Here is a 27,049-nt window from a genome sequence, read left to right as displayed (position 1 = left end):
AAAAAAATTAAGCCTGCTACGAATTGCAGGCGATGTCCCAGTTCGAGTACGTGGTGGCCATATCAGATTACGACAAGGAAACCGTCTTGGACTGCTTAGCAGCGAAGATAACGGATATAGAACCGCAGGCAAAGACCTACACGTTCTTGCTGCCCACCGCTGGGTACAGAGTCTTCCCTTCAAATGCGAATCAGTGAATGATTCACGATGGCTATAATGAGCTGCGCAGATCTCAATAATTTCCCTTTATAAACAAGGACAGCATGCAAGTTTATGTGGTCAATCCGGTTTATGGCCAATCCGCAAGATAGGCATAGATACAAGTGTGCCATTGAACACAACACAACACAAAAGCTACCGTAATGGCCAAATCACGGTGCCGCCCCTTATACGATGTTCAAAAACTTAAGGCAGGACATTTTCCATGTTGCTACCTCTTCCACCAAGACGGAGATGTGTGTGTGTGTGTGTGCTAAATGGCGCGCAGGCGATGTTAGGCGACGGTTGCGAGTACGCCATCCAACCGGCTTGGTGTTTCACGTCTTCAGCCATTGAGTGACAAAGCGATGAAGAAGTGCAGCAGATTCCACATGGCTGCTTTTGACTAGTAACCTTAAAAACAGTTGTGACTGCAAAGTAGGGATCACAGTGTTTACTACCGTCCTAGCGAACGGCACGGTCTGCTTGCAAAAAACGGGAATGACCATTTTCAAGCGACATGAACAGAAAAGTAAAAGAGAGAATGTCGGATTCAGGTTCAATGGCTCTGGCCGAGTCTAAGAGTCATGCTTGACCGATTTTGACGTGCCAGAGAGAGAGAGAGAGGAATGGAAACGGTGTCAAGAAAGCTTGGCTTGCGAAGCCTGCAGGCACGTGTCGTCACTGTATATCGTGAGATTTTTATTTTGCTCTATAGCTGTGAGCACTGCCAAATAGATTCACTGTCCTGCTACATATTCGCTGAAAGGTATGCACCCTCTGTAATGGCTTGGAACGAGCTCTTTAAGCGGGAGAAGCAAAGGATGAGTGGCTGGAATCCGGCGTGAAACCTGTCTGTATACTACGTAAGCTAGAATAAAACTGGCCAACATAAAAAGGCCTGTTACTATATCGATAACATGCATATAACGTATTTTACACGCTCTAGAAGGTTGTCTGTGAAGATGCGCACTGCGCGAGGCCTCCTTTTTCGGTAACAACCACGAAATGTGCAGACAACACATGGTCCACTCCAAGTGCATGTATACGAGCTGGCGTTAGCGATCTGTGAAACGCGTCAACGATAGCGCTGGTGACGACGGCAGCAGCGGGACTTGCTGATGGCAAACGCCATGTACTCAATCAGGGCGGCCACGAAGCAGATGGTGAAGCAGGCCAGAAGCAGGTAGAACAATCCGGTCACGTCCTCCACTTGGATCGTGTGGAAGGTGAAGGACTGCCCGGTTGTTGAGCCGGTCTCGCTTTTTCGCATCGCTCGCTCGAGGATGCTCAGGCGGTACCATTCTGGCAGACCAGACTCTATGATCCAGCGGGTTCTGCGTGAGACAGAGGGAGCATATTAATTAATGCTTCAAGCTCACCTTCTGCAGCCACCGTTACTGCGGCTAAAGGGTGTGTGACGGGCTGTAAGTCTTAATATTTAGGTGAGCATGCAAGGAGCGCTAACGTGGGTACTCAGAAGCATTTACACTTATTCAGTGACATTCGAGTAATAAACCCAAAAGCTCAGTGCAGCTTCCAACTCCATGCCTAGTGGTTGTAGGGGTGAACAGGCACCTCAGCTAAAGCTCAGTGGTGCCGCCGCCTGATGACCTCTGCGCCGATGGTCTGTAAGTTGATTAACGTAGTAAATAACGTCCGTGCCAAAGTGTATCCTAAGACTAACTACTAGCGTTCAGCGCATTTTGTGGTATTGTATTCCGTAGTTATGTTTGTATAAACTAGGTGGCGCTAGGCATGCGCCCTATCTGGTCAGCTGACTCGCACATCTGTATATATATTCATCATTGAACTGGAATAAAAGGAAGTTGGTCGAAGTATGTACGTGGCGGGTGCTTGACGTGGTGGTGCTCCGGCTGCTCCGGGCAGTCGGACCGGGCAGTTCCCCAACGGTACGGGATACAACAGTTGGCGACGAGTGGTGAAGTAACCGAACGCGGAAGCAATGAGCCTGCATCAACCGCCCGAGTTCCTGCCGACGCCCGGGAAGCCCGCCATTCCTTGGACGCAGTGGCACCGCCTTTTCAAGAACTACCTCCTGGCGTCCGGGAGCGACGCTCACCCACCTGCGCGCCGTAAAGCTTTGCTGCTACACTGTTTGGGTGTGGAAGGCCAACGCTTGTACTACGCGTTGCCGGAGGAGAAATCGTCGACGCCGCCTACAGAAGGAAAGGAAGGAAGCGGTACGAGCGACGAGTACGATGCAGCGGTGGCTACGTTGGACGCTTACTTCACTTCTAAAACGAACGTCGTCGTGGAGCGGCATCGGTTCGGACAACGCACCCAACTGCCCGGGGAGACTGCAACAGCGTTCGTCACGGCGTTGCGTGAGCTGGCATTAAGTTGCGACTTCGGTAAGCAGGCTGACGATTTTATTCGTGACCAACTTGTAGCGAAAACGTGCAACCCTGTTCTTCGGGAACGCTTACTGCTTGAAGGCACTTCGCTCACTCTTGAACGCGCACTGGCTATTGCAAACAGTATCGAAGAAGCCACGAAATACTCACTTGAGCTGCAGTCATCGGCTGCGAGCGTTCAAAAGGTCGAAAAACATCGGATGCCATGCCGCTCAGAAACGCAGTTACCGCGTTCGCAGCAGCCGAAGTCCTGTTTCCGTTGCGGGTCTTCAGGGCATCTTGCAGATTCCAAGACATGCAAGGCGCGGGGTAAAACTTGCAGCAAATGTGGCAAACGAGGACATTTTCAGCGTGTCTGTAGAAGCGGCATGCCTGACGAAAGGGCCCTTGCTGTCCGAGAAGTCGACACCTGCAGTGCATCCGGCGATCTCAACGTGTTGCTTCTCGACCGGCAGTGCAAAGGAGGGATACACACAGAAGTCTTCGTACAAGATGTTCCTATACGTTTCCTCGTAGACACGGGTTCTGCTGTCTCCATTCTGTCGAACGCCACGTATTCAAGGTTGAAACGCTTCCCTTTGCAGCCAACATCAGCGTCACTCTACGATTTCTCTCGCCGCAGAATAACCATCGAGGGGTGTTTCACGGCGCCAGTCATCTTCCAGGATCGGCAGGCCGACATTCTCTTCTACGTCGTCAAGGACGGTACTGACATTCTCGGCATCGACGCTGTCGAAACGCTGCGTCTGCAAATCAACGGTACGTCATTGCAATGCACCCATATTACGCAAGCGCCAGAAGGCCTTGACCGTGAACTGTTTTGCCAGCTTCCGCACTTGTTTGATGGCAAGTTAGGGCTTGCAACAAATTTTGTCCATAAGGTCAAGATAAGAGAAGGAATCACGCCTGTTGTTGCTAAGTTGCGGCGTTTGCCATTTTCAATGCGAGACCGAGTACGCGAAGAGCTGCAGCGCCTTGAGCAAGAAGATGTCATAGAAAAGATTGACACGTCTGAATGGGTGTCTCCAATCGTAGTAGTAGCAAAGAAAAACGGCAAGATAAGAATTTGTGTCGATCTGCGCGAACCAAACAAAACGATTGTCGTTGACAAATTTCCACTGCCGCACACGGAAGAAATATTGCACAAACTTCATGGCGCAAATTACTTTTCAAAGATTGATTTAGCAGCTGCATATCACCAAGTTCTGCTAAGCCCTGAAAGCAGGGAACTGACTACCTTCATAACCGATAGTGGACTGTACAGATTCAAGCGCGTCTGTTTCGGTCTTGCATCAGCACCGTCTGCGTTTCAGAAAATGATGGCCACTATTTTGCAGAACTGCAAAAACACTTTGTGCTACATAGATGATGTCATTGTGTACGGAAGCACACGTGAAGAGCACTTCAAGAATTTGAAACAAGTTTTGCACTTGATTGCAAAGGCTGGATTGAAGTTGAATGACAAATGCATTTTTAATGTGCAAGAAGTCGACTTCCTTGGTCACAGGATCAGTCACAAGGGAATACGCCCTTTACAAAGTAACATTGACGCCATCAAGGCTGTGCCAGCCCCAACAAATGTCGGTACTCTGCGCTCATTCTTGGGCATGGTAGGCTACTACGCCAAATTTATACCTGACTATGCGGTGGTTGTCGAGCCTCTTCGAGAGTTGCTACGTAAGAATGCCACATTCACATGGAACCCTGCAAGACAAGCTTGTTTCGAGCAACTGAAATGTTCCCTGGCCACAAGATGTTTACAGCTATTTGATCCTGCGGGTGACATTATTGTCACTACGGATGCCTCATCCATTGGCTTGGGAGCAGTGTTGCAACAGACAAGGAATGATGAACTGGTGACGATTGCTTTTGCTTCTCGCAGGCTTACTTCACAGGAACAGAAGTATTCTGTAGGGGAACTGGAAGCCCTTGCTTGCTTGTGGGCATGCGAATATTGGAGAGTGTACCTTTGGGGTCGTTCATTCATATTACGCACCGATCACCAGGCTCTGGTCACACTCCTTAGTACAAAGGGAGTAGGTCGCCGACCGTTCCGGATTGCGAGGTGGCACGCCAGGCTGTTGGCATACAACTTCACGATTGAATTTCACAAGGGTGACAAGAATACTGTTGCTGATGCTCTTTCAAGGATGCCCCTTCCAGGTCGTGTGGAGGAAGAGGAAGAAGAGACTGTTTGTGTTGTCTCAACATGCATTACTCATGAAGAGTTTGTCATTGAAACGATGCAGGACCCGTTGCTGCAGCAGGTTATAAAGTGGGTGACATCGGCATGGCCCGCAGTGAAGATGTTGCCTGCCGAAGCAGTTCCGTTCTACCGGGTGCAAACTGAGCTCTCAGTCGTTGGAGACCTCCTGCTTCGTGGTGACAAATTTGTAGTACCTTCGTCCCTCGTAGCACGGCTTCTTGACGCAGCCCACGAGTCTCATCCGGGAATAACGAGGACAAAGCAGCGACTACGTGAGCAATACTGGTGGCCTGCTATGTGCAAGCAAGTAGAACAATTCATTGCATCCTGCGCGGTATGCCAATCTGTTGACAAGTCTGCAAAACCCGTGACACCACCTCTGCAGCCAGTTGCATTCCCATCTGCACCATGGCAGAAGCTAGGCATCGATATTGTGGGCCCTTTTTCCGAAGTGCCGGCAGATTGCCGTTTTGCCATTACAGCCATCGATTACTACAGCAAGTGGCCTGAGGTTTGTTTCTCAGCAAGGGTGACAACTGCAACAGTCATCTCCTTTCTGCGAAGCATCTTCGGCAGGGAAGGATATCCAGACGAGATTGTGAGTGATCATGGTGCTCAGTTTACAGCCTTGGAGTTTGACAGTTTCCTCAAAGAACGTGGCATCGCTCATACGTATTCGGCAGTCTATCATCCGCAAGCTAACGGGCAGGTAGAGAGGTTTAATCGAGTACTCAAAGAGTACGTTCAAGTCTGCGCACAAGAACATCGGCCTTTGAAGGAAGCTATCACCGAATACCTGGGAGTCTACCGTTTCACACCGCATGCGACCACAGGAGTGAAGCCTTCCGTCCTTCTTCACGGCCGTCATCCCAGAACAAAACTTGATCTTGTAGGAGCGCCAGGTAAAGAGTTTTTTCAAGATCCGCAGGCAGCGATGAAGTCCATCCACAGCAGAGTAGCACAAAGGCAACAAGCAAGTAAGACTTACACTGACCGTCGACGAGCTGCAAAGTACTGTCCATTAACAACAGGTCAACCGGTGAGAGTCAAGTTGCCTGGTCACGTGCCTAAGGGCGCTCTGAGCTACTCGAGTCCATTCACCATTGTGGACCAATGTGGTCAAGATACCTACAAGCTCAATGATGGCCGCACATGGAATCGGAGTCGGCTGGTACCTTGCCCCCAACCAGTTCCACCACCTACAGTTCCGAAAAGTTGTTCGCCTGAATCAGCAAAACCACTTGGCGAACCACAGCAGGAGAACCACGACCCACCCCAGCAGCCATCTGTTCAGACGCCAGTTGAAAGGGACGTTCCAGGACTGAGGCATTCGACGAGACAAAGAAGACCACCAGTGTGGTTTAAAGACTATGAAAGACATTGAGTGTTATTGTGTTTTTCCAGTGTTAGTTGCTAACTCTTTTGAGGGGGAATAATGTGGTATTGTATTCCGTAGTTATGTTTGTATAAACTAGGTGGCGCTAGGCATGCGCCCTATCTGGTCAGCTGACTCGCACATCTGTATATATATTCATCATTGAACTGGAATAAAAGGAAGTTGGTCGAAGTATGTACGTGGCGGGTGCTTGACGTGGTGGTGCTCCGGCTGCTCCGGGCAGTCGGACCGGGCAGTTCCCCAACGGTACGGGATACAACACATTTCTCGTGAGAATGTTATCTAGGCAGGCCAAGAAGTACGCTCTCGAGAAGATAGTCCTCTGTGTTCAGAACAACCAAGTATACCGAGCTCCCCTGCGCCCTAATGTATACGCGCTTTGAGCTTATTCAGCTATATTTATGATTTTCTGCCCTCCATAGGGAAGCACATAAAGTGAACAAGGAAGCGGGGAGGATCTGGTTGTTTAGCCAACCTTTCGACCAGAACACATGTCTTTCTACGTGGATTGCTTAGGAAAGCGGTAGTCTGAGAGTTTTGCTTACTTCTGCACCCAGATCTCATGAACTGAAGAGAAATGTAAAATCCTCTGCATCTTAATTCTCCCAAAGCTTTAAAAGGAGCTTCGCATGAACTTTCATCGCCCCAGAGGCCATTGATTTAGTGTTCAGCCCCAGTTATGGTGCATAAACTGTAAGGGTTATTTATTTGGTGCCAAAACCTTAAAGTGTAACCAGTACTCAAGGTGCAAGGAAAGTAGAAGTATGTCGTGACAGTTACGGTTAGTCGTTAGAGCTGGAGCCCTTTCTGATAGATGTATCAAAGATGCTTTTTTATTTGGTATTTATGCTAGTTTGAAGCCTATTCCTATGGTTTGTCACAGTAAACGGGAGGTGTACGGAGACCTAGAAATGACAAAAAAAAATAGCAGTTAGGGATAGATCAGCGTACATAAATTTTCAGAAAAGTAAAAGCAAAGCGAAGGCAGCAGCGGAGTGGTTTCAGTCTGCCGCTTTGGGGCCACAAAACTTAATTTGAGGATTCATAGCGCACAGAATACACAGGACACAACACAAGCGCTTGTGTTGTGTCCTGTGTATTCTGTGCGCTATGAATCCTCATGCTGATTACCCACTAGCCCGAACCCTGACCTTTCTAAAACTTAGTTGTTGGGAAAAGTCGGCCCCTTCAAGGATTCACTCTCACGGTCGGTACCAGTTAAAACCACCCTCTCACATATTTTATCTGAACACGGCTCGTCGCATCCCTTTTTACGTGGAACAAACATTTCGAGCCTCCTCTCCATCTTAAGTGGAAGTTTTGTGAACGCCTTGATATTACGGGGACACCGAGCTTGTCGTTTTTCAGCGATACAGTTTCGTGGAACCTGGTTCCAGTTTGTTCATATCGCGTTCCAGAACTCGTTAGAAGAAGAAGGGGCGAGCGTACTGAAAGGAGCCTGTTTTTTCCGCCGTTGGGCGCATGACCAGTGGGCGCGTGACATTTGGGAGCCAATGGCCTGAAGGTTGGTTGAATTGTATGCCTCGCCTCGGCAAGGCCGGCGCCAGAAGGCGCGTTTACACATTGCTATTTCGCGCACGTACTCTCCGCATAATTAACGTTTACTACTTGTCATCAGTGGTGTTGCAAGATAGTGACGGCTGTGCTGGCCGAATGATTGCTCCGTGCGTTTCCTTTCGGCTAGAGATGTTAGAAAAATTACCGGCGGAACGATGGCGATATTGGGCATATTCGCTGCGCAGAAGTGAACACAAGCGGTGACTGGGTTGAAAATAGTGCATCACGGCTCCTAAAAAGGGAACCGTATAGTGTGTCCGTGTAGTTTCCGCCATCTTTCTTATTAGGTCGGCCGGCCGGCCGCACTGCGTATTCTGAGCCTTCGATGAACTACAGGAGCGTATGTTGTGTCCTTGCGATGGAACAGGGCCCTGCTTTGCACGGTACTTGATTCGTTCAGCTTTCAGTGCTAATTTCTCTTTATTCAATCAATGCATGGTTGGGATAAATACGGATCGTTTGAGCAGCTTCGAGGTGAGAGAGAGAGTATTTATTTTATTAATCTAGGTCGAGAACTGCAGTTGCCTGCAGGCTCTCAAAACCGATGGCTGTGTTATTCTTCAGGGCCCCTGACAATCGGTGACCCCAGTTGCGACGTGGGAGCTGTTTTATGCAGTTTCCAAGTTCGATAGCTTATTCTTTTACGTTTGGTAGGTTTGAACAGAACATTTGAATAAATAAAAGTAGACAATCCAAAAGGCTTCTGAATGAGAGGCGTGCCTCTGGCTCAGAAATCTCCTTCGAGGGAAGACTTCATATAAAATTATCGAGAATGGTTCCTGCTAGGCGACAGCAGGAAATCTCAGCAATAATTGTGTTTCTTTCTAAGTTATTGCAATTCTCAGCATGCAACTCTCCGTGGTAGGCTGCTTTGTGTACATGCGCATGTGTAGAACTTTCAATGTTCAAATTTTACAACCCATATTTCTATCATGGCAGCGATCACTGTCATTGGAGAGGTTCTTTTACCTATTTGAACTGTCTACAAAAACTATCTTTTCAGTGAAAAAAAAAGCTTAGTTAAACCTTGTTTCTTTTATGAAGCACTCAAATTACGATACCAATTACGAGAAACTCTCATTGCAACGGTCACCGCTCATACCGCGACTGCGGCCTCTTACATTCTTTTGCAAGCTTTTTCCTGCAGAGGGAATGACATACTGGCAAAAACAACACGTATGGTAAAGCTGTATTAGTGAATATTATAAAAAGCTCTCTACACGCGCTGCGAATTTTCCTCCTTGTGATGTAAGCAGTACAATAAGAATTTGTACTGGGCATGTATTTTGAGTGTTTCGTTTAGCTGACTGCTCACGCCCAAAAAAAAACAGGAATGTGATTAGGTATATTTTTTAGTCCAAATAAAACCGTACGGTTATTCCTGCTGCCCCCGCAAGTAATCGCCGCTTTTGGTGAGGAATTTGTCATATACACATCTGAACACAAATTTTGTCCATTCACAACACTTAAATTAGAAAAGCGGCATTACATGCACGAATTGCTTAATATACGCTTGCCTATGCCGCATATACAGGAGAGGTGCGTGCTGCTCTCTGTGTAAGGAAGCCAAGCCCTAGTCAAGCGCACCGCCTTTCGCCTTGGCTTCCCCTTTCTTTTTGAAAGAAATAAACACAAAGTTGCAAGCGGCGCAAAAGGTGCTACCTGGAATTTGACACACCTCAGTGCATATACGATGCAGTTCCAGCAATCCTGCGAGAAAGTGGCCACATATGGCGGGCCGAGTTCCACTGCTCCGTGTATTTGGGCGCTCTTCTCAGATGGAAGATATTTTACTTTCCAAGGTTTAGTTAACAGGCACGCGTAACTAAGCGAATTGTGCAGTGCTACATTGCTTTAGTTCAGTGGTACGGATGCTGATACGGCGGCATCTTTAAACTTCTGCACATGCGCGCACCCACAATCAAGCCGCATGCAAGCTCTAGGCTATCGCCGCAGACGACCGCGCCTCGTGTTAAACTGCAAGGCACTCTACCGCTGTGCATTGCACATTGTCTTCTTCATCAACTAACACTACTATCAAACTAATATCCGCGGTTTGAGCTGTATGGCAAGTAGTAACAGACAGATGTGCGCTGCATGCGTTGGCGCGGACAACGTTGTGGCAGAAACACGCCACCAGAAGAATCCGCGTTGGCGTTGACAACATTGCTGCAGAAACGCGGCGCTGGAGCATAGTCCGCCGGCGTACATGGGGTGAATTGGCACTGACGATGAAAAAGTTGAAGAAGAATCACCGCCACAGGCTGGAGGGCGTCCGGCGTGCTAGCGGGGTAGCGGCTAAGTACCTGGCGGTGTTGCGCTAGCTTGCTAAATTTCTCCTTATTTTTGTCTGTGCCTGCCTGCTTCTGTTCTGGGTGATTGGGTGCGGGACGAGAGCTTAATGTCTAGTTCTACTCCCGGCCAGGTGTTTCCCCTTGGTCGGCATCTCTTACTCAAGACCAGCTCCCATTTGATCTCTTTTTCCCCAATGGAGTTTCGAGCATTCCGGTCGCTTTAGTGCCTTCCGATGGAGGCGCTATCCGACTGAACAACACGGAGGCAGTACAGGTGGCTCTTCAATCCACATCAAAGCACTTCATGCGCTTTACTGATGTCCGGCAGTTCGGCAGGAGTGGTATTTTGTGCAGGTCACCGGATAAAGACTGTATTGAAGACCTGCTGAAGTGTACGACCTTCGACAACCACCCGGTGAGCGCATTCACTCCGCCTCATCTAGCGTGTTCCAAGGGCTTGGTCACAGGGGTCGACTCTCGGTTGAGCCCGGTGGAAACGCTGTAGAACCTCTCGCCTGCAGGAGTGATTGCTGTCCATTGATGCATCAGGATGGCTGACGGAGTAAAAATTCCCACGGAGTCCGTCATTGCCACATTTGCAGGAATATTCTGTCCGTCAGAGATTAACGTGTGGCCATTGGTATTTCGAGTAGATGCCTTTAACTCTCGGCCCCTTCAGTGTCAAAACTGCTGGCGATTTGGCCACAGCGGCAAAGCCTGCAAATCGGCCTTACGCTGCTGTGCTTGTGGGGAACTTCATTGCAGAGAGGAATGTCCTGAACAGCAAGAGAAATGTTTTTTGTGTAGCGATGCTCACCCTGCTGATTCGCCTGACTGTGTTGCATGAGCACAAGAAGTTCAGGTTCTCGAGCTTATAGACAAGCGCAGATGCACGCGGAGAGAGGCTTTTGCCGCAGTCAAGGAGAGAGCCTCAGGCTACTCTAGTGCGGCCGCCAAATTCCCACCCATAATGGATTCCAGTTGGTCCCAGGCTATTACAGCGGCAGTTGAGAAAGCTGTGGCTAATGCAATGGATCGCATTATGGAAACCGTATCCACGTGCATTTCGCAGGTAATAGCCGCTCAGATGACCAATCTTCTGCAGGCGCCCACGGCTCCGCTCTGGCCTTCTTTGGCTTCAGAAGCTACTCCTCTTTCTGTAGTAATCAATTCCGCTCCACAGGGCCAAAAACAATATGAGCAACAAAAGCCTCTCAGGCCTCTCTTCCGAACAGCGTTATGGATGCATCCTCTATGGACTGTATGGATATGGAGTCTGATCTCCTCGCCCAGAAACGAAGTGGGTCTCCTCTGAATATTGCAGGACCATCTTGCCTCCAGTCAAAGACAAAGAAAAGTAACGCAAGTCAAAATGCTCAGACCAGGATTCTAGAAAAGGCAGTCGCGGCTGCGGCACTCCCGCCAAGATAGAGTTCTTAAGTGTACTCCAGTGGAATTTCCGATCTATATTCTCAGCTTCAAAAGATTTAAATTGCCTACGCAATCAACTTCTACCAGATTTAATTACTTTACAGGAAACGTGGCTAACTACAAACTGCAATTATCATCTCAAGGATTACCGTTCGTTCCGACTTGACCGGTAATCACGAGGGGGAGGGTTGTTAGTGCTCATCTCTACAAATTTTTGCCACAGGGCATGTATTTCTGTCCAATATGCGGGCAATGAATGTGACATCCTGGTGTTTCCTCAAAATGGTGTTTCCTCAAGAAGATTTTCACAGAAAACAGGTGTACCACAAGGATCTGTTCTCTCACCTGTTCTTTTTAACATTTTCTAAGCTCAATTTCATGCATTCAAAATGTGAAAACTTATGTGTACGCCGACGATATTGCATTTTTTGCATCAGCAGGTGACATTCACACTCTTTATCGAGCCCTGCAAAATTACCTCAATGTTCTTGACAACTGGTTAGGAAGAACTCATCTATCCCTCAATGTGAAGAAATGCGCATTGTTAGTATTTCCAGTTTCTGTTCCTGTAAATATCTGCCTGGTCTATAGAAATATCATAATACCTCAAGTTCAGATGGTGAAGTATCTTGGAGTAACATACAACACTACTTTATCCTGGCGGCCACACATTGAGCAAGCTTCTGCAAAACGAGTTCGGGCCATTGGCATCCTGCGCAGGCTTTGTAGTGCTAGATCAGGCATGAGAAGGCATACACTTCTGATGTATTATAAAATGTTGCTTCTGCCCAATTTTGGAGTTCGGGTGTGTTTTATTCTCAGAAGAGGCGTTGCGCCTCTGTCTGTTGCTTCCAAAATATGTCGCCAATGCTATTCTGCACATTGAGGAGCGAATCCCATCGTTATCAACTAATTTTCGCCTTTTAACAGTTCAAACATTTTTAAAATTGTGTGACTCACCGCTTCACGTCTCCAGTACAATATTTCTTAGTCAACCTTCCGCCTTTTTTGTTGCCGCCTGGTCTCGTTTTCATAGTCCGCAGATATGTTACGTGCAGTCCCTCCTTGATCCCATAAATATTCAGTTCACAGATGTCCACCAAATGTATAACAATTCATCATCTGTCCAGATTGAATTCGAGGACATTTTCCCATCGAATGCAACGCTGCAGCCCTTCCCGCTTCTTCAGTGTCTGTTGCAGGACCACCTAAGGTCCTTTCCCTCTCATGTTCTTATTGCTACCGATGCCTCGCAGGATCGCGAAAAGGCAGGTGTGGGAATTTTTACGCCTTCAATGGGTTGATATTTTTCTCTCCGTCTTCCTGCCTTCCCTCCAATTTCTCTGGCTGAATTATTAGCAGTAATCTCAGCCTTACGAAAATTAGAAACTACCGTTTCCCAGGCCGTGGTTATGACAGACTCTTTGTCCATTTGCTCTTCACTATCCTCACCCACTGTGTCTCGGGCATTACGCCTCTTTAAGTTCCTGATTACGCTGCATCTAAATTCGGTAAGGTTGCTTTGGGTACCAGGTCACATGGGCTTTCACTTAAATGAGGTTGCAGATTCCTTAGCAAGAGCCTCTCTCTGCGGCCCAATTGTTGCTGTCCTCCCAACGTGTGCATATACAGCTGCGGAGAGGTTTCGCAGCTGCACAATATTTCAAGAATTTGCTGCCTTGGCTCTTACATCATCTCCCGAATATCAGAATCTTCTGCATCCTTGGAGTAGCAAAGACTGGCGCTCACGCAGACTAAATGTCTCTTTCACGCGCTTGCGTTGCCGGGTTCCCCTTCTAAATTTCTACCTTCACAGATCTGGCATTGCGGCTTCCCCATTGTGCCCTTTTTGTGCCGAACCTGAGACAATAGATCACTTCCTGCTGTTCTACAGCCGTTTCTCTCATTTGAGGAAGCGTCTTTTGCAAATTACATTTCATCAACTGGGTTTGCGTGTGTCCTCCACGGTTGTTCTTTCCATTGGCGCTTCTTTGCTTGTACGAAGCGACAGGAGTGTGCGCTCTGCTGTGCAAAATGTTCTTCAAGAAACGCAGCGACTCCCATTCTAATTTATTTTCCCGCTCTCAGTCAGTACGACATTGAAACATTACAAGCATTGTGTACTATTATGCATATTAAGCCATTGTCCCGTCTTCGATCTCCAAGTTAACAGGACCCCTATCCTTCCGTCTTCCAATCTATCAGCCTACATATTATTACCACTCCTTTTCCCGTCAAAACTTGCCTGTATCCAGCAATTAACCGCCTGTGTCTTGGCCATTCCCCATAGTGGGTATGTGCCAGCAACGTCTGAGGCCTTCCTTCCTTCCTTCCTTCCTTCCAGTGGACACCACAGTCGCGCTTTCAAGTACGTTGAAGTGGTGTCCACCAGCACGAAATCTATGATTTGGCACAAGATTTCGCGCTTAGAAACGCTAAACCATCAGCTATTTTTTCCTGCCCATTGTGCCAACGCACAAGGCGAGAAATAGACAATTGAAAATTTAAAAAATATTTTCTATGGTTAGATCCACTTCAGCCTCTTCACGGTATGATGCTGAAGCCCGTGGAGCGAAGCGACTATAGGCGAAGCCTTTATGGCTATTTGTCGTTTTCTTTCATCACAAGGCCAATGTCGCTATTTTTAACACTTAAGGCCCGAGCGACCTGTCTCTGTTTCGTGACATGTTATTGTGCAATAAAGTTCAAAAATATTTTACGATGTTAGTGGCGGTGTCCGTCTAACGATATTGCAGCCTTTGCGATGACGTTCTTTTCCGCTAATGTCTGCTAGACCCCTGTATTTAGTAAAACATGGTACATTCAGGCATCAGATAACGTCAGCAGATCGCTTGAAGCACTGCCAAGTGCGTGCAGTAAATGCACGTCTTAAGATATTGTCAACAGCAAAAGACAAACTGGCACCCTTTAGTCTCTCTGCCTCCAAAGTAGATCAATATTCCCCAGGGGAACGTTGGCGCAACTACAACAGCGCCAGAAAGAGAACGACACATGCGCAGATCAGTACTCACCATGAATAGGATATAGAATCTGTCTCCATACGTTAACACTTTTAATTTAGATTCACGAACTCAGTCGATCCCTACCTAGCAGTACTCAATTATCAATGCGAAGAACGCCACAAGTGCGATGTGAGAACGGCAACCAGAAACAGAAATTGGGCGTGGCGACAGAGCAGCTGTGCCAGGCTATTTTCCTTCTGAAGGGCCTGCTCGCAGGCTCACCCCCTCCGCGCAGTCCCTACCTAGAACGCGGTCCCGCATAATCTTAAAATTATAACCGAAAACGTGTTCCAAATGTGTGTAAATGAAACATCGTCCCGCACAAAACAACTTTTTTTGCCTGGTATGCTATTTCATTTAATTCATTGATTTCTGTATCTGGAACGTTGTAGCATTAATTTAGTCATAACCTTGAAAAGTCCCACTTGAGTCTCAGTTACCAACTGCAACCTACTTGAATCTGAATTATGAGTTGACGTTTATACCAGGCCATCCACACGACATATCCTCGCATTTTATGAGCTACCCCAGATTATTGGTTCGCAATTTCAGAAGTATCCTCCTTGATTTCCAGCGTCGTATTCAGTGAGTAGTCTTTTTAGCCCAAAATCGAAAACTGTGCAGAACGCCGGGGGATATTGTAAGCCGTGTGTCTTCACAAGCGACATCCTCTAATGGCATCCTGGGTCAACAAATTGCAATAGGTGGCATTACTTCAGCAATGACACCCGTACACGCATAGCAGGTTAGCCACCGACAACGTACATTGACCATGAGATCGCGCCGCACAGTTCAGCCGGTAAGGTTGTTTGGAGTTATCGCAGCATCGAACCTGAGCAGGCAAACGCCGCAATTTCAATTACCGCTTGTGAAGTGCATTTCGCAGGTCCGAAGGGAAGTGTCTGTTGACCCACATGCCCATGGTGAGATTCATGGTAATCTCCGCCCCCTTGTAGAACTGTCCTTTCGGACTCTCCTTGGAGTAAAGTCTCTCCAGGGCGGTATAGAGCAGCGTCTCTTCTAGGAACACCACCTGCATCACGAAAAACAAGGCAAGGCAAAATTTTATTTTAAAAACATAAAAAAGTCTTTTCAACTTTGAAAGTCTTAGCGAGACTATTCTGACCTTGCTCCCAGAACTAAACCTACGATAATGAACTACAATTCCCGCATATATTGTTCCTGGAATAGACACTGTAGTCGCGGCAGCGCTTTGTCAGTACTGCAGCAACTGTTTAAATGTGAATGTTCTTTCTTGTCTGCATTGGGCCGCAGTTGAAGGATACGAGCACAATTGAACTGTATTAAGCACACCTCTCTCATCCCTTCATGTTTCGAGAAACTCAAAATAATATGACACAGGAGACCGCCTGCTGCGCACCACTCTAGCGGGCTCCCGGGTTGTTTGTACTAAGAGGCCTAACAGCCGTGTGCCTTGCACCGCTGGCATACGATCGCTGAGTGGACGCCTCCGGTTGTGGTGAAGGTGTCTGCGTTGTCGGGTGACTTTGTGGAATATGCTCTCCCTGCACAGCATTCTCACACTGCAGCACTCCACGCAACCATCCTCTGGCGTTTCCGCGAATATGTCACTGTTGTGGACTGCTGACAGCCTAGCTTTAGAGGAGACTCCTAATGTCGTAATCATCAGGAATTTATAGCTGCGAATCTGGGTCTGCAAATGGCACTGAGCACGGCAGCTCCTCTTGCAGGCTGCCACCGAGCAACCCAGTCTACACTGTGCTGCACTTTATTTCCCAACTTCTTTCTTGTACGATAAATAGTACAAATTACAAGTTCAAGAGAAGTTTTTGGCCGACCCTTGTGCGAGTGGGCTTTGAAATGGTACTGCTACCTGTTTTATCACTTTGTACGAGCTTGCGTCAGCAATGGTACAGACTTGAAACTTTACCTTACAGGCAGTAATATGGCAAGATGGTGTATTACTGGTCAGAAAGGAATTGTTATGAAGACTGCAACATTTACCGGAGAGTTTGATTAACGCGTTGTCCGTTGCATTACTAGCACAATTTCCCTAAAACCGAGGTAAAATATTATTTCCCTCCCAAGCAAGTTCATAAATGAGAAAATTTAGTTTAACTACCGCAGGCAAACATGGTAACAATAGTACCGCCGTTCGATGATTTAGCAAAAAGCAGCCGTGATGGTAACCTAGGCGACTAGTTGTAAAAGGAAACTACTGAAACGATACCATCACAAACAATGTCACTCGGCCAAGAAATTATTTCTGTTAAACTATGCGTGAAATATAAATGTTACGATTCATTGTGTCGAAATAAAGAGAAGGGAGAGATATATAGGTTGCCTTTGGTCGTTTTATTATAAAGGGAAAGCTGGTTGAGGTTTCCAGACGGGCCTGATGCCTGCCAAAATTCAGGCCTATTGCTTAGTGATGAGTATTTTCGTGACAAGGGCATAATAATTATTTTAAAAAAACTTCCTTTTGGATAAGCAAACGTGACAAACAAACGTTTCATGAACCACCCCTTCCCGCTTCCGGCTACAGGCTCAATACATATGAAGATGTGATTGTTCTGGCACTTATGAACGCAATATATTTCAAGTCAGCCGCTAGTAAGTTTGAATTATTTGCCAAATCAAGGAATAGGGTGAGTTAATAAACATTAAGGGCGCTGAATTGTAGCTTTACTATTGTGTAGCTGATAAAAAACATTTGCATATTATTTTGACACTTCTACACATTTAGATTATTGTACGTTAAAAATATGGTTGCCGTGTACTGCGCGATGTCAGTGCACGTTGAAGAGCCTCAGGTGGTCGAAATCTCCGGAGCCCTTCAGTACAGCATCCCTCATAGCTAGAGTCGCTGTGGGACATTAAACCCGCATAAACCATAAACCAAATATGGTTGTTTTGATACGCTTGCTTACCAGCAGTGCCATTAGTGTCTGCCGCGACGGGCATAACTTTCGTGTTTCTTACTCTAAACAATGGGTCAAGATGCGTTATAAGTGCCTGCTGTCTTCAGCCAGGGCCTGTACTTCTGACTGTGGAGTATCTATCAACTTGTCGGCCGATGGTGAATTGATCTGAATCCTAAGGGTGCCGACTAGTGATTGATATAACACCGTACTTCCAATGAATGGAAGTTGACTACTGAACATAAACCGGCTGAACCAGCTGCTATTGCAAGAACAGCTCCTAGAGAGGTCTCCCACCGAGACGAAGAGCGCCTTTGTCTGATAACTTTTACGTTCTGAGGGCCGAAATGGCAGACATACGCACAGCACTCTTCCTCTGGGGAGTGTATTACAGCGCTAAGTGCGACGTAATACCAGCGCCACGCCTACCATCTAAACAATGCTTGCTGGTTGGTCTACACAGAAGAGAAGGCTTTTCTTCACCGGCGTAAAAGGGTTTAGACACAAATTTTTGGCTGCAGGTCTTTTTGTCTAAGAATATACCCAGTCGCATTTAACTAATGTAAACATAAATTGAAATTGGCTCACTACTAAAGCGCGATGAAACCTAGCGATCAACAATCCAAGGACCACCATTACTAAATGACAAAGCTTTGGCGCCATGTCAGGAGTTAAAAGCCATTTGTTGCACTCCATTTCTGCGCCGTTCAGCGCCATTGCATACCCTCTAACAGACGTCACATTCGACCAGCTGCGCCGTTGGTGATAACGTACGCCCCAAAACTTTCTGGTGCAAAATAAATGCCTAGTCGCTCACATTGTTCCCCCACCAGTGGTCGCCGACAGCCTATCTCTTCGACGTTACCGATTCGTGGTACTCGTAGATGCCTTTCATCTGTGCGCCATGACTTGTCACTCGTTTTTGCTGCGAAGAAAACTGTCGAACCTGCTCCACAGTCGGCGTTCAAAATCCAAGGAAATGGATTTCACTCATTGCTGAAAGATAAGATATACCTCCACACTGAGAAAAAACTATTACGTCTCAGTTTTTGAAAATTTGTGCCGCTACCCTTTGTAAAGGTCTATAGACCTTTAAAATAAAGGCTCCCTGGGCGTCGCCGTATTTCTCGCCAGGCTGTTGTGTTCACATGACGTCAGCATTGTGCAATCGTTTGCAGCAGCCCAGATATGAAGTGTTTCAGTATACCCTTCGCCCAATACTTTTGTTTTTTGAAGCAGCGCCTTTCTTGCCATTCGCTGATTTAAATCTGCTGCTGTTTTTATCGGTGTAAGCGCTCCACGCCACTCGCACCTGAGTTTCAGGCATTCGCTTCGGATACCATTTCTCCTTCGATCTTCACGTGATCACCATGCTCTCTTTTCTTAAGCCACATCAAGTGGCGCTGATTGCCCGCATCGGATTTTGAGGAGCGCCGCTTATAGCTATATAGCACAGGGCTGCGATTCGGCAGTGGAAGCGATAAAGGCCAGAAACCTGCGGAAGTAGCGCATTGGACTAAAGCTGCTCAAAACTGTGTAATGAGGAGAGTATGCGAAGGCTGGAAGGAATATAGTTCTTTGCTTTCTCCGTGCTGACGTGGCAAAGAGCGTGTACAAACGAAAGCTTTTTTTTAATTACGTCGGAGCGAATGAAGCAGCTGTTGTCCCATTTATTACAGTGAGAAAAATAATGACGATCACACCGATTGTAATACGGATGAGGAACGCAAGCTCGTACAATTTGTGCTTTGCGATTGTTGCATTTGCTTTTATTGCTCTCACCGCGCACGAGTCAGAGACGATTGCGTTTATAATTTGGAAGGTTTAAAACGACTGCTTTAATGCGTGAGAAATGTGTTGGCATGTACATAAGCATGTAGCTGTGCAGCACGTTTGCGGGCAGCGTCCTGAGAGCGCTTCTCATCAGTTCAACCCGCCGCACTTTTCTGCTGCTGTTCTACATGCGGTCAGCGTCCACAGCGCAACGTTCCGCCTCGGCACCATGCATGACCCTCCCGCACTGCAACTGATGGTTCGCGACGCATATCTCGCATGTATCATATCTCGCGGCTTCTAATGCGCAGGCCTGCAGAATGTCGCGCAATTGAAGCCAATTCAGCAGGTGATATTGAGCGGCGTTTCAAGGCTGTTGGCGGTCTTTTTTTTTTTTGACCCCGCGTCAAACCTTACCACGATGAAGTTAACACTAGGCGCTAGGCACGAATATGTGGAGGGTGTGGTCAAGTGCCCACGTCGTTGTGGCCTCGCAGCCGCCCACCAAGGAAGCACAGAGTATTTGCCTCTAAAGGCAACGCTGTCGAAATGGGTCACTTGGACTTGGTTTGCAGCACAATGAAGCTCCGCTTTGCAAGCTGTGCCACATCGACACCTGTAAATGCTCCAAACATTTTCTTGGGGTGCGAAATGTGTTCTGTAATAAAACGTTTCGTACATTGTGAACAATTCTTTGAGTCGCCATTTTTTAAGGTCACATTGTCATTAGCTCCATCTCATACCTTCTTTGTCTGCAGCACATCGTCAAATATCCGCTTGGTGAAGACTTCCCTGACGGGCATGATGCCACCGAGACGGTTTGCCTTCGCCCAGATCATGCGCTGGTAGATGTCACCAGAGTTCTGCAAACAGGAACCAAACATCAGGAATGGGTTTCGTTCAAAGCGATTCTAACGTGAGCGTGTGCGCTCAGCTGCAAGCTGCTGGCAACCTTCTTCATGTCCACCGCTTACAGCTCTTCATCGCAAAAGATGTCATGCTAACTCTAATATCTTGTCTTGCTTTTCTTCAGAGTTTTAAATAAGGCTTCTGGCGTAAGGTCGGTATAAAATTTAGGTTTCTTGCTTTGTATTTCTTATTTGAAGCTTACGTGATGAGTATGAGTGACACTGAACTAGAACAGCCACTACACTGCTTAGTGTTATCGCATAGAATGCTGAAGAGCACAGAGCATTCTGTACGTGGTGGTTTTCGCATAACCGTGATTTGACGCTCAATTGATGCCGCAAATTGAGCTTGTGTCGGTACGCTGATTAGCGTCAATCTACAGAAAGGATATTTCAGAAATTAATATGCGCAACGTGTTAGTTCTTCGTGGTATTTGGTCTACTCATGCAGTGGTTAGGGCATAATAGCCTTTAGGCTATTTAGAACTCACATTATTTTCTTCTTGCGACACTTGCGCAAAGTCCCGTTATGATGCCAAGCCGTTTGTGCTAAACTGAAATAGCCATAGCAAAGAAGATATTTGCATGCAAGAAAAACAAGTGGCGATCGGATATTCTCGCGAAGTTTTAAAGCAAAAGCTTGACTAGCCTCGTCGAGCCAAGGTCATCGGAGCGGTACATTTGTCCTTCAAGTGGAGGTGTGGAGGTGTGTAAGCCACGTGATGTACCAAAATGAGTAGCCGCAGCTGCAGCCGCCGCACTGCGCTGATCGCCGCCTCGCCAGCTGTGTCCACGTGACTAACCACGTGACTCGCCGTTGGCTTGAAAGGGAGACGGCACTATAGTGAACTAGATAGTTCACTACAACGGCATCGTTCTCGCGTGCACACACTCTGCCGCCTCGCAGTTTCTCGCTGTAGATGAAGCGAGGCGGCCGGGACCGTCTACGCCATCGGGACGGTCTCCTGGACGACGGGCTGTGTCTGATAATCCGGCTGACGTTGCCAATCATGCTAGGTATTTAACGAGAGGTAGGGAATAGGTTAAGCGTCCCAAGCTAGCGGCAGAGACCGACGAAGAACGTGGGCGTCGACTGGCTCAACGGCGCTTGAAGGATGCCGAAAGGCGGCAGCGAACTGCTTTTGATGCAGCCGCTGCTGCTTTGTTTTCGCCACGACTTCGGCTTCGGCGAGGGACGAAGAGGTTGTCTAACCTGTTTGTAGCAAAATAGCATAACGACACATAACCAAGCTTTCGCTTACATAACCAGGCTTAGCCGAACTAAGCCGCAGCCATTTTTTATACCTATTTGTCGCGACTTTGCCCCGGAAAAAAAAAATCTGAATGTCTATCACGCTACTTTGAGTGCCAAAAGTGAGCGGTAGGTAGTGCGGAATTACGAGGAAAGACTTGCGACCCACCAAACCGAAAAAAAAGTCTAGATAATGGCGTAATAGATTCAGGCCGCTTTTCGTGATGAACGAGTGAATGACTGCAATTAGCCCGGCCGCCGCCGTAAATACGATTGTTTTTTTATAGTGCAGCTGGTAAGCTTCTGCATGCACGTCATGATCATCACCAAAATATCTAAATACGCACCAGGACAAAACCCTCACCCATTCACTTCATTTTATCATCAGTCGATTTTATTGCGCCAGTTGAGACCACCTTATCCCTGCGAGCTTCCTAATTTCCTCCGCCGACCGGGCTGTCGACGATTCTGTTATGTTGGCCTTCTCTTGGAATGCACTCCTTTACCCTAAGAGGCAACCGGTTGCATTCAATTCGCATTACATACCCTTGATCACTCTCATTTCTGTGTCCTCATTTCAGCTACGATATATTAACTCCTGTTTTTCCCTGACCCACTATACGAACTTCCTGTCCTCAATTAATTTTTTTTCCTACGCATATATTCCTACAATCAAATGGATGCTCATGCACTCCTGCTATAAAAAACTGCGGAAATGGAATCGCATGCGCATGTTACCCGGAAGCGCTCCTCGAAGGTGGTGCCCCTTATGATGACAGGCAGCACTTCTTTCTGCTCCAAGATGTCGCGCAGGGTCTCCAGGCGCGGGCGCGAGTCCTTCATCGTTAGGCTGGCCTTCATGTGTCCCGTGAAGCCTGCGGCCAGCACGAAAACTGCCAGCCACCAGGTTCCGATGAGCCAGCGCTTGGCGGAGCCTTTGGTGATGCGTGGAGAGGCTGCACAAAAGCGCACCACCCCAAAAATATGGCTTTTTAGAACTTGGACGTTTCGCAGGGATCAGCGGCGCTTCATTTCACAGCACTGACCCGCATGGGGTAGTTTCCTGGGAATCATTCTCAGTTGAGTGAGAGCGGTTGCGCTATGTAGACGACTACAACATAAGCAGAAAGAGCATGCATGTTTACATTTGCGCCCAATAAACTGCAATTGTAAGATTCCTCCAGGCACATACTGTCTCCCTTTGATTGTATAAATGACACCGTCCTGCTCAATTGCAATAGCACTGATTCGCCCAACTACGAATCCTGCTTATGTTTGCTTATAGGATTATTCCTATGGGCCCAATAGAACCTACGACAGAATGTATTCAGGCTTAGCTGAATGGCTGCTTTGCATCCATTCTCTTTCTCCGCCATGACTTCTCTGGTGCTCTTCCCATTCCATGACCTGCACTCTATTCAGTTGCTGCCACTTCTCGCACAGCGATGATGTCGACATCCACCGCGGCCATTCCAATGTGCAATTGTCCAGAAACCTCTGCGGAACACTTAAGCCGAGAGAACGTTGAATTGGCTCGTAGCCTGGCGCAGCCTACCATTGAGGCCTAGGGCACCGATGTTCAGAGACCACACCTGATTTCCTATATCCATCTTTGCACTGGAAGAGAATTGAGCCTTTTCTAGTTTTTTTTTTGTTCCCAATACTTTCGTCACACGGCACTTCAGGTTTCCTTGAATGAACATTGACCAGCAGCAAGAAGTACCAACATCGTCACTCAGAAAATGTACAGTTATGCAGAGCAAGCTTTAGCAACTGCGCTCACAACACAACAGGAAGCTCGCACGAAGGCAAAGAAGCCGTCAGGGCACAGTCTCTATAGAAGTTAGGTTGATGCCAAAATGGGCATTTCAGCTACAGGACGACGCCAGTGGAATGGAAAGTTTTTGGCAATATCAGCTGAGAACCTTTGCAAATACGAAGCCTAATACTAAACTAAACTTTGTCCTGTCAGGGCCTTCAGGTAACAAGACAGATGAGAGACAAATAAAAAAGCCAGTTAACTGAAACCATGCGCGGAAAAGATAGGATAGCATGTGGAAATTTTAAGCCATATTTGTTTTCACGCAAAGACGTTAGATCAAGTACCACCACAATACCGAATCTAAAATTAGCTTGGTTATTCTTAACTTCAAATATGCGAATGTGGATCACGTCGTCCTCGACTAATAACCATTGTTAGATTCTCAGTATTAAAACTCTTACATTTTATTTGCCGGCGCAAAGGATAATTCAAAAGCAAGAAAAATGTTTATACCTTCAGGTTTTATTCAGGAGCTTCCAAAGCTTCCAAGAAGTAAAATTTCCATGTTCCAGCAGAAATATAATGCAAGATCTGTCCAGACCTCCTTTATGCACATCGTGGCTGAACACCATTTGCAAGGTCTAAACTATCCTGGCTTTAAGTAACTCCTGTTGTAAGAACCGGTTTAAATTAAAGCGAGCTTATTTTAGGCATATTGTGGCGCCCATGAAGAGGCGATACCTCTCCTGCGTGGTCGGATTCAACGACTTGGCAGAAGATAAAGACAAGGAGGTAGAGGCGTCTCGTGCTGGGCAACCGGATCCAGACGTTCCAGTCTCATTTTCCCACCACCGTCCGCTCTTTACTTCCCATTTGTGTATCGCGGTGACCAAATCCCACAAGTTGGGTGCTTAAAATACGACCCTAATTTATACTGGCGACATCATATCAAAAGTATTGCCCTGAAAGGTGAGATGTTGAGAGGTTGAGGCAGTTGCAAGCTACAGGTGGGGTTAGCCTGCGGATTCTCCCGGCATTTTCCCCACCGAAGCGACACTTAAATGCTTAAAAGGTCTAAACACAATCACCTATAACAGTCAATAGCGAACTGCTGCAGTCACCATCTTAAGTCCAAGTACGGGCCTTGTACGAACTTTAAAAGAAGGCGTGAAGCCTGCTTCCTACACGACTATTTTCCGCGCGGGCAGACAATGTCCTAAACAGAACTGTGAGGGGCTCCAGTAATCTTGAGGGAAGCGAACAACACAAGCCTTTCCGCGTTGTACAGCGCTTTATGGGAAAAACTGTCGGCCATCTCGTTGCCTATTAAACCTGTATGCGAGGGTTCTCTTTGTAATCGTATGGAGACCCCTTTGCTGTGCAGGTTAGGCACCATGCGCAGAGAGCTAAGAGACAAGACATCAGTAGGGAGCCCCATGCTCTAAGCTTTGAAAGGCAGACTTCGAATCTGTCAGGATCGCAACAGGTTGATCCAGACAAGACCATAGCTTCCGTAAAGCCGCCTCATTTATAAACCTTTCGACCGCTGTGGAGGGCACAACTTCAACAAAGCGCACAGACCACGCAGTATTCAAAGAAGGAAAGTGAAAAGCGGCTTCGGTTGCTCCTCCGGCCTTATCCACAGAACCGTCAGTGAAAAGTTGAAGAAGACGGGCATACGATGATTTTAAATGTTCGAGTACGAGATAACGCGTTGCCGCAAAATGAGAACTGCGCTTAGCGCGCACGTGAGGAATAGAGACCGTACAGTCGGGGCTCGCGAGTGACTAGTTAATTTCAACCGCTTGCTTTGTCTTCGAACCTCAAGGCTATGGGAACTAAGAATATCAAGTGCCAAGTAGGCTCGGGACTCAGATCTCTTTCGGAGCCGATGCACAAGGGCTCGCACAGCTACCGTCTCTTTGAGGTGGCCAAGTGGCGTTAGTAACCTTTGTGACACGATAAGGCTAAGAGGTTTCGATAATGACTAATGAATAACTGCATTGTTCGCTGGCGCCCGCGGTACTCCAAGCGCTCTTCTCAGAACCTGCCTTTGCAAAATTTTGAGACGGTCAAGCTGTGATGCCGAAGGGGAAATTAAAGGCAGTGGGCACATTATCCAAATAATCACTTGTGCTTCGTGAAGTCTGAGCATTGAGGAAGGGTGCTTTCCTCATTTCTCACTTGCGATTCTACAGATCAGATTCAGACGCGAAGATAGAGACGAGACAATCGCGTCGTCAGCTTTTCGCCACTGTAGACGGGAGTCAATAATGGCGCCCGAAAAGCTCATGTGACTGAACTGACGAATGCAAGTGTGGCCAAGGTCTATCATCAACTCCGCATAACGTCTTCCTAAACCTGGAAACAGGACGAAGCCGATTTTCTCCGGTAGAGACAATCCCACACCTTAAAGGTACCGAAAGTATGGCTTGTGGAGCTATCAAGGCTAATCGCTTGTGTGGTAACCGGAAAACCAAAGACAAATGTCTGTGTATATCGACATACGGCACATGCCTTCAATTTTTCTGAACTGAATCGGGCTGGCCAGCCATTCCAACATTAAAAAATGTGAGGGAAAGAACACTTCCATGAGGCACACCTCACGATACAGCCCTTTCGGTGCTTATGGCACACGACCACAGACAAAGGAGTGAACGAATCTTAGGAGACGGCCCTTTACGCCTATGTCTTGCAAACTATTCAGTATTGAGCTCTGAAGGACACTATTATAAACCTTTGCGACGTCAAAGAAAATGGCCAGTGGCGAAAGGTCGAAAGCACAGTGACGTTCAATGTGGCTTACAAAGTCCAAGACGCTACCTTGCGCACTTCAACGTCGGCAGAAACAAGTCATACATGTTGGTAATGCTTGCTGTCCTCGAGCCACTACGATGACCATTAACTTGCCAGCTTCTCTGTCAGCTTAGCTACAGAGTATGTCAGTGACACAGGACGATACGAAGCCAGGTCCGTCATCTCTCTTCCAGGCTTCCGTACTGGAACTAAACAACCCACCTTCCATGACGGAGGAACGTCGCCAGTCTCCCAAACTCGATTGAAGTAGTTTAGAAGTGCCTTTATTCGCTCCAAAGGCAGGTTCCGCAGCATTAATTTGGTTGGTGATGCCGTCGAGACCTGGTGTACACCTGCGTCGCAGACTGCTGAGCGCTGTCCGGAGCACTTTAAGCGTGAACGGGGCGTCCATTACAGACGTTCAGGAAGCATGTAAAGGACAGAGGTTAATTCCAGAATTTGCACACACAAGCGCATCAAGAAATTCCTCTGCCGAACACGCAAGAGGTTTCTGCTTGCGTATTGCAAGAGCTTCGAAAGGCTTCCAGGGCGAGATTCCTCTTACAAAAATTTCTTTAGACAGCCTCTAGACTGTCCATAGACTTCTGTCTATAAAGTCTATAGACTCTCTATAGACAAACCCTAGAGAGCAGTCTACAGGCAATACAAATCATGTAGACAGTCTGTAGACCATCTATAGATTTATGGCCATACACGTTTAGTAGACTTTTTTTTCTATAGACCGTCTACACACTTTGAATAGACAAGAAGAAATATCTATAGGAAGGTAACATAGTATATAAGAAGTCTATGGACTGTCTATAGGCCATTTGTGTAAGGGTCTTGAGCAAGACTGCCAATGACACCATATTCTCGTCATCGGTGAGAATGCAGTCAAGTTAGCACAGGAGAAGGGCCATTGCGACCTCCATAGCATGTTCATGTGTTGTCGAATGAAAACATTCAGCCTATTGAAGGCAGTATTCGAGGTTATGTCGTCCTTTTCCGATGGAGTTATCGCTCCGGCCTTCTGCGCGCTGCGCAAAGTTTCTTAAGTTTTAAATCCGGCCGGGAAATATTCAGGTAACTTGACCGCCGAAGTTGCTGCAATTTTACTCGAAGCCATTTTGTCAATCGCATCGCCAGATACA

At 47.2% G+C, this 27,049-nt stretch overlaps 1 protein-coding gene across 1 annotated transcript; it reads right to left on the bottom strand.

Moving 5' to 3' along the window:
- Nucleotides 1-1,276: 1,276 nt before the first annotated feature.
- On the bottom strand, nt 1,277-26,127 carry LOC144098128 (glutamate receptor 3-like). Its single transcript, XM_077630666.1, has 5 exons — nt 26,121-26,127; nt 22,079-22,296; nt 19,924-20,043; nt 15,368-15,537; nt 1,277-1,535 (listed from the first exon to the last, which is right to left on the bottom strand). Exons 1-5 carry the CDS (start codon nt 26,125-26,127, stop codon nt 1,277-1,279), a joined length of 774 nt encoding a protein of 257 aa, XP_077486792.1.
- Between the last annotated feature and the right edge of the window lie 922 nt (nt 26,128-27,049).

This window comes from Amblyomma americanum, chromosome 7 (assembly GCF_052857255.1).
Source record: "Amblyomma americanum isolate KBUSLIRL-KWMA chromosome 7, ASM5285725v1, whole genome shotgun sequence".
Lineage (NCBI taxonomy): Eukaryota > Metazoa > Arthropoda > Arachnida > Ixodida > Ixodidae > Amblyomma > Amblyomma americanum.
The sequence above is the reverse complement of the archived record's forward strand: the minus strand, read 5'-3'. Positions and strand labels throughout refer to the sequence as shown.

What these genes read in the sequence shown, in the direction of transcription:
- LOC144098128 (XM_077630666.1), bottom strand. An exon ending in CCTTCGAGGAGCGCTTCCGG is followed by an intron (nt 20,044 to 22,078) that starts GTAACATGCGCA and finishes TCCTGTTTGCAG; the next exon opens with AACTCTGGTGACATCTACCA. An exon ending in ATGTGCTGCAGACAAAGAAG is followed by an intron (nt 15,538 to 19,923) that starts GTATGAGATGGA and finishes TTCGTGATGCAG; the next exon opens with GTGGTGTTCCTAGAAGAGAC.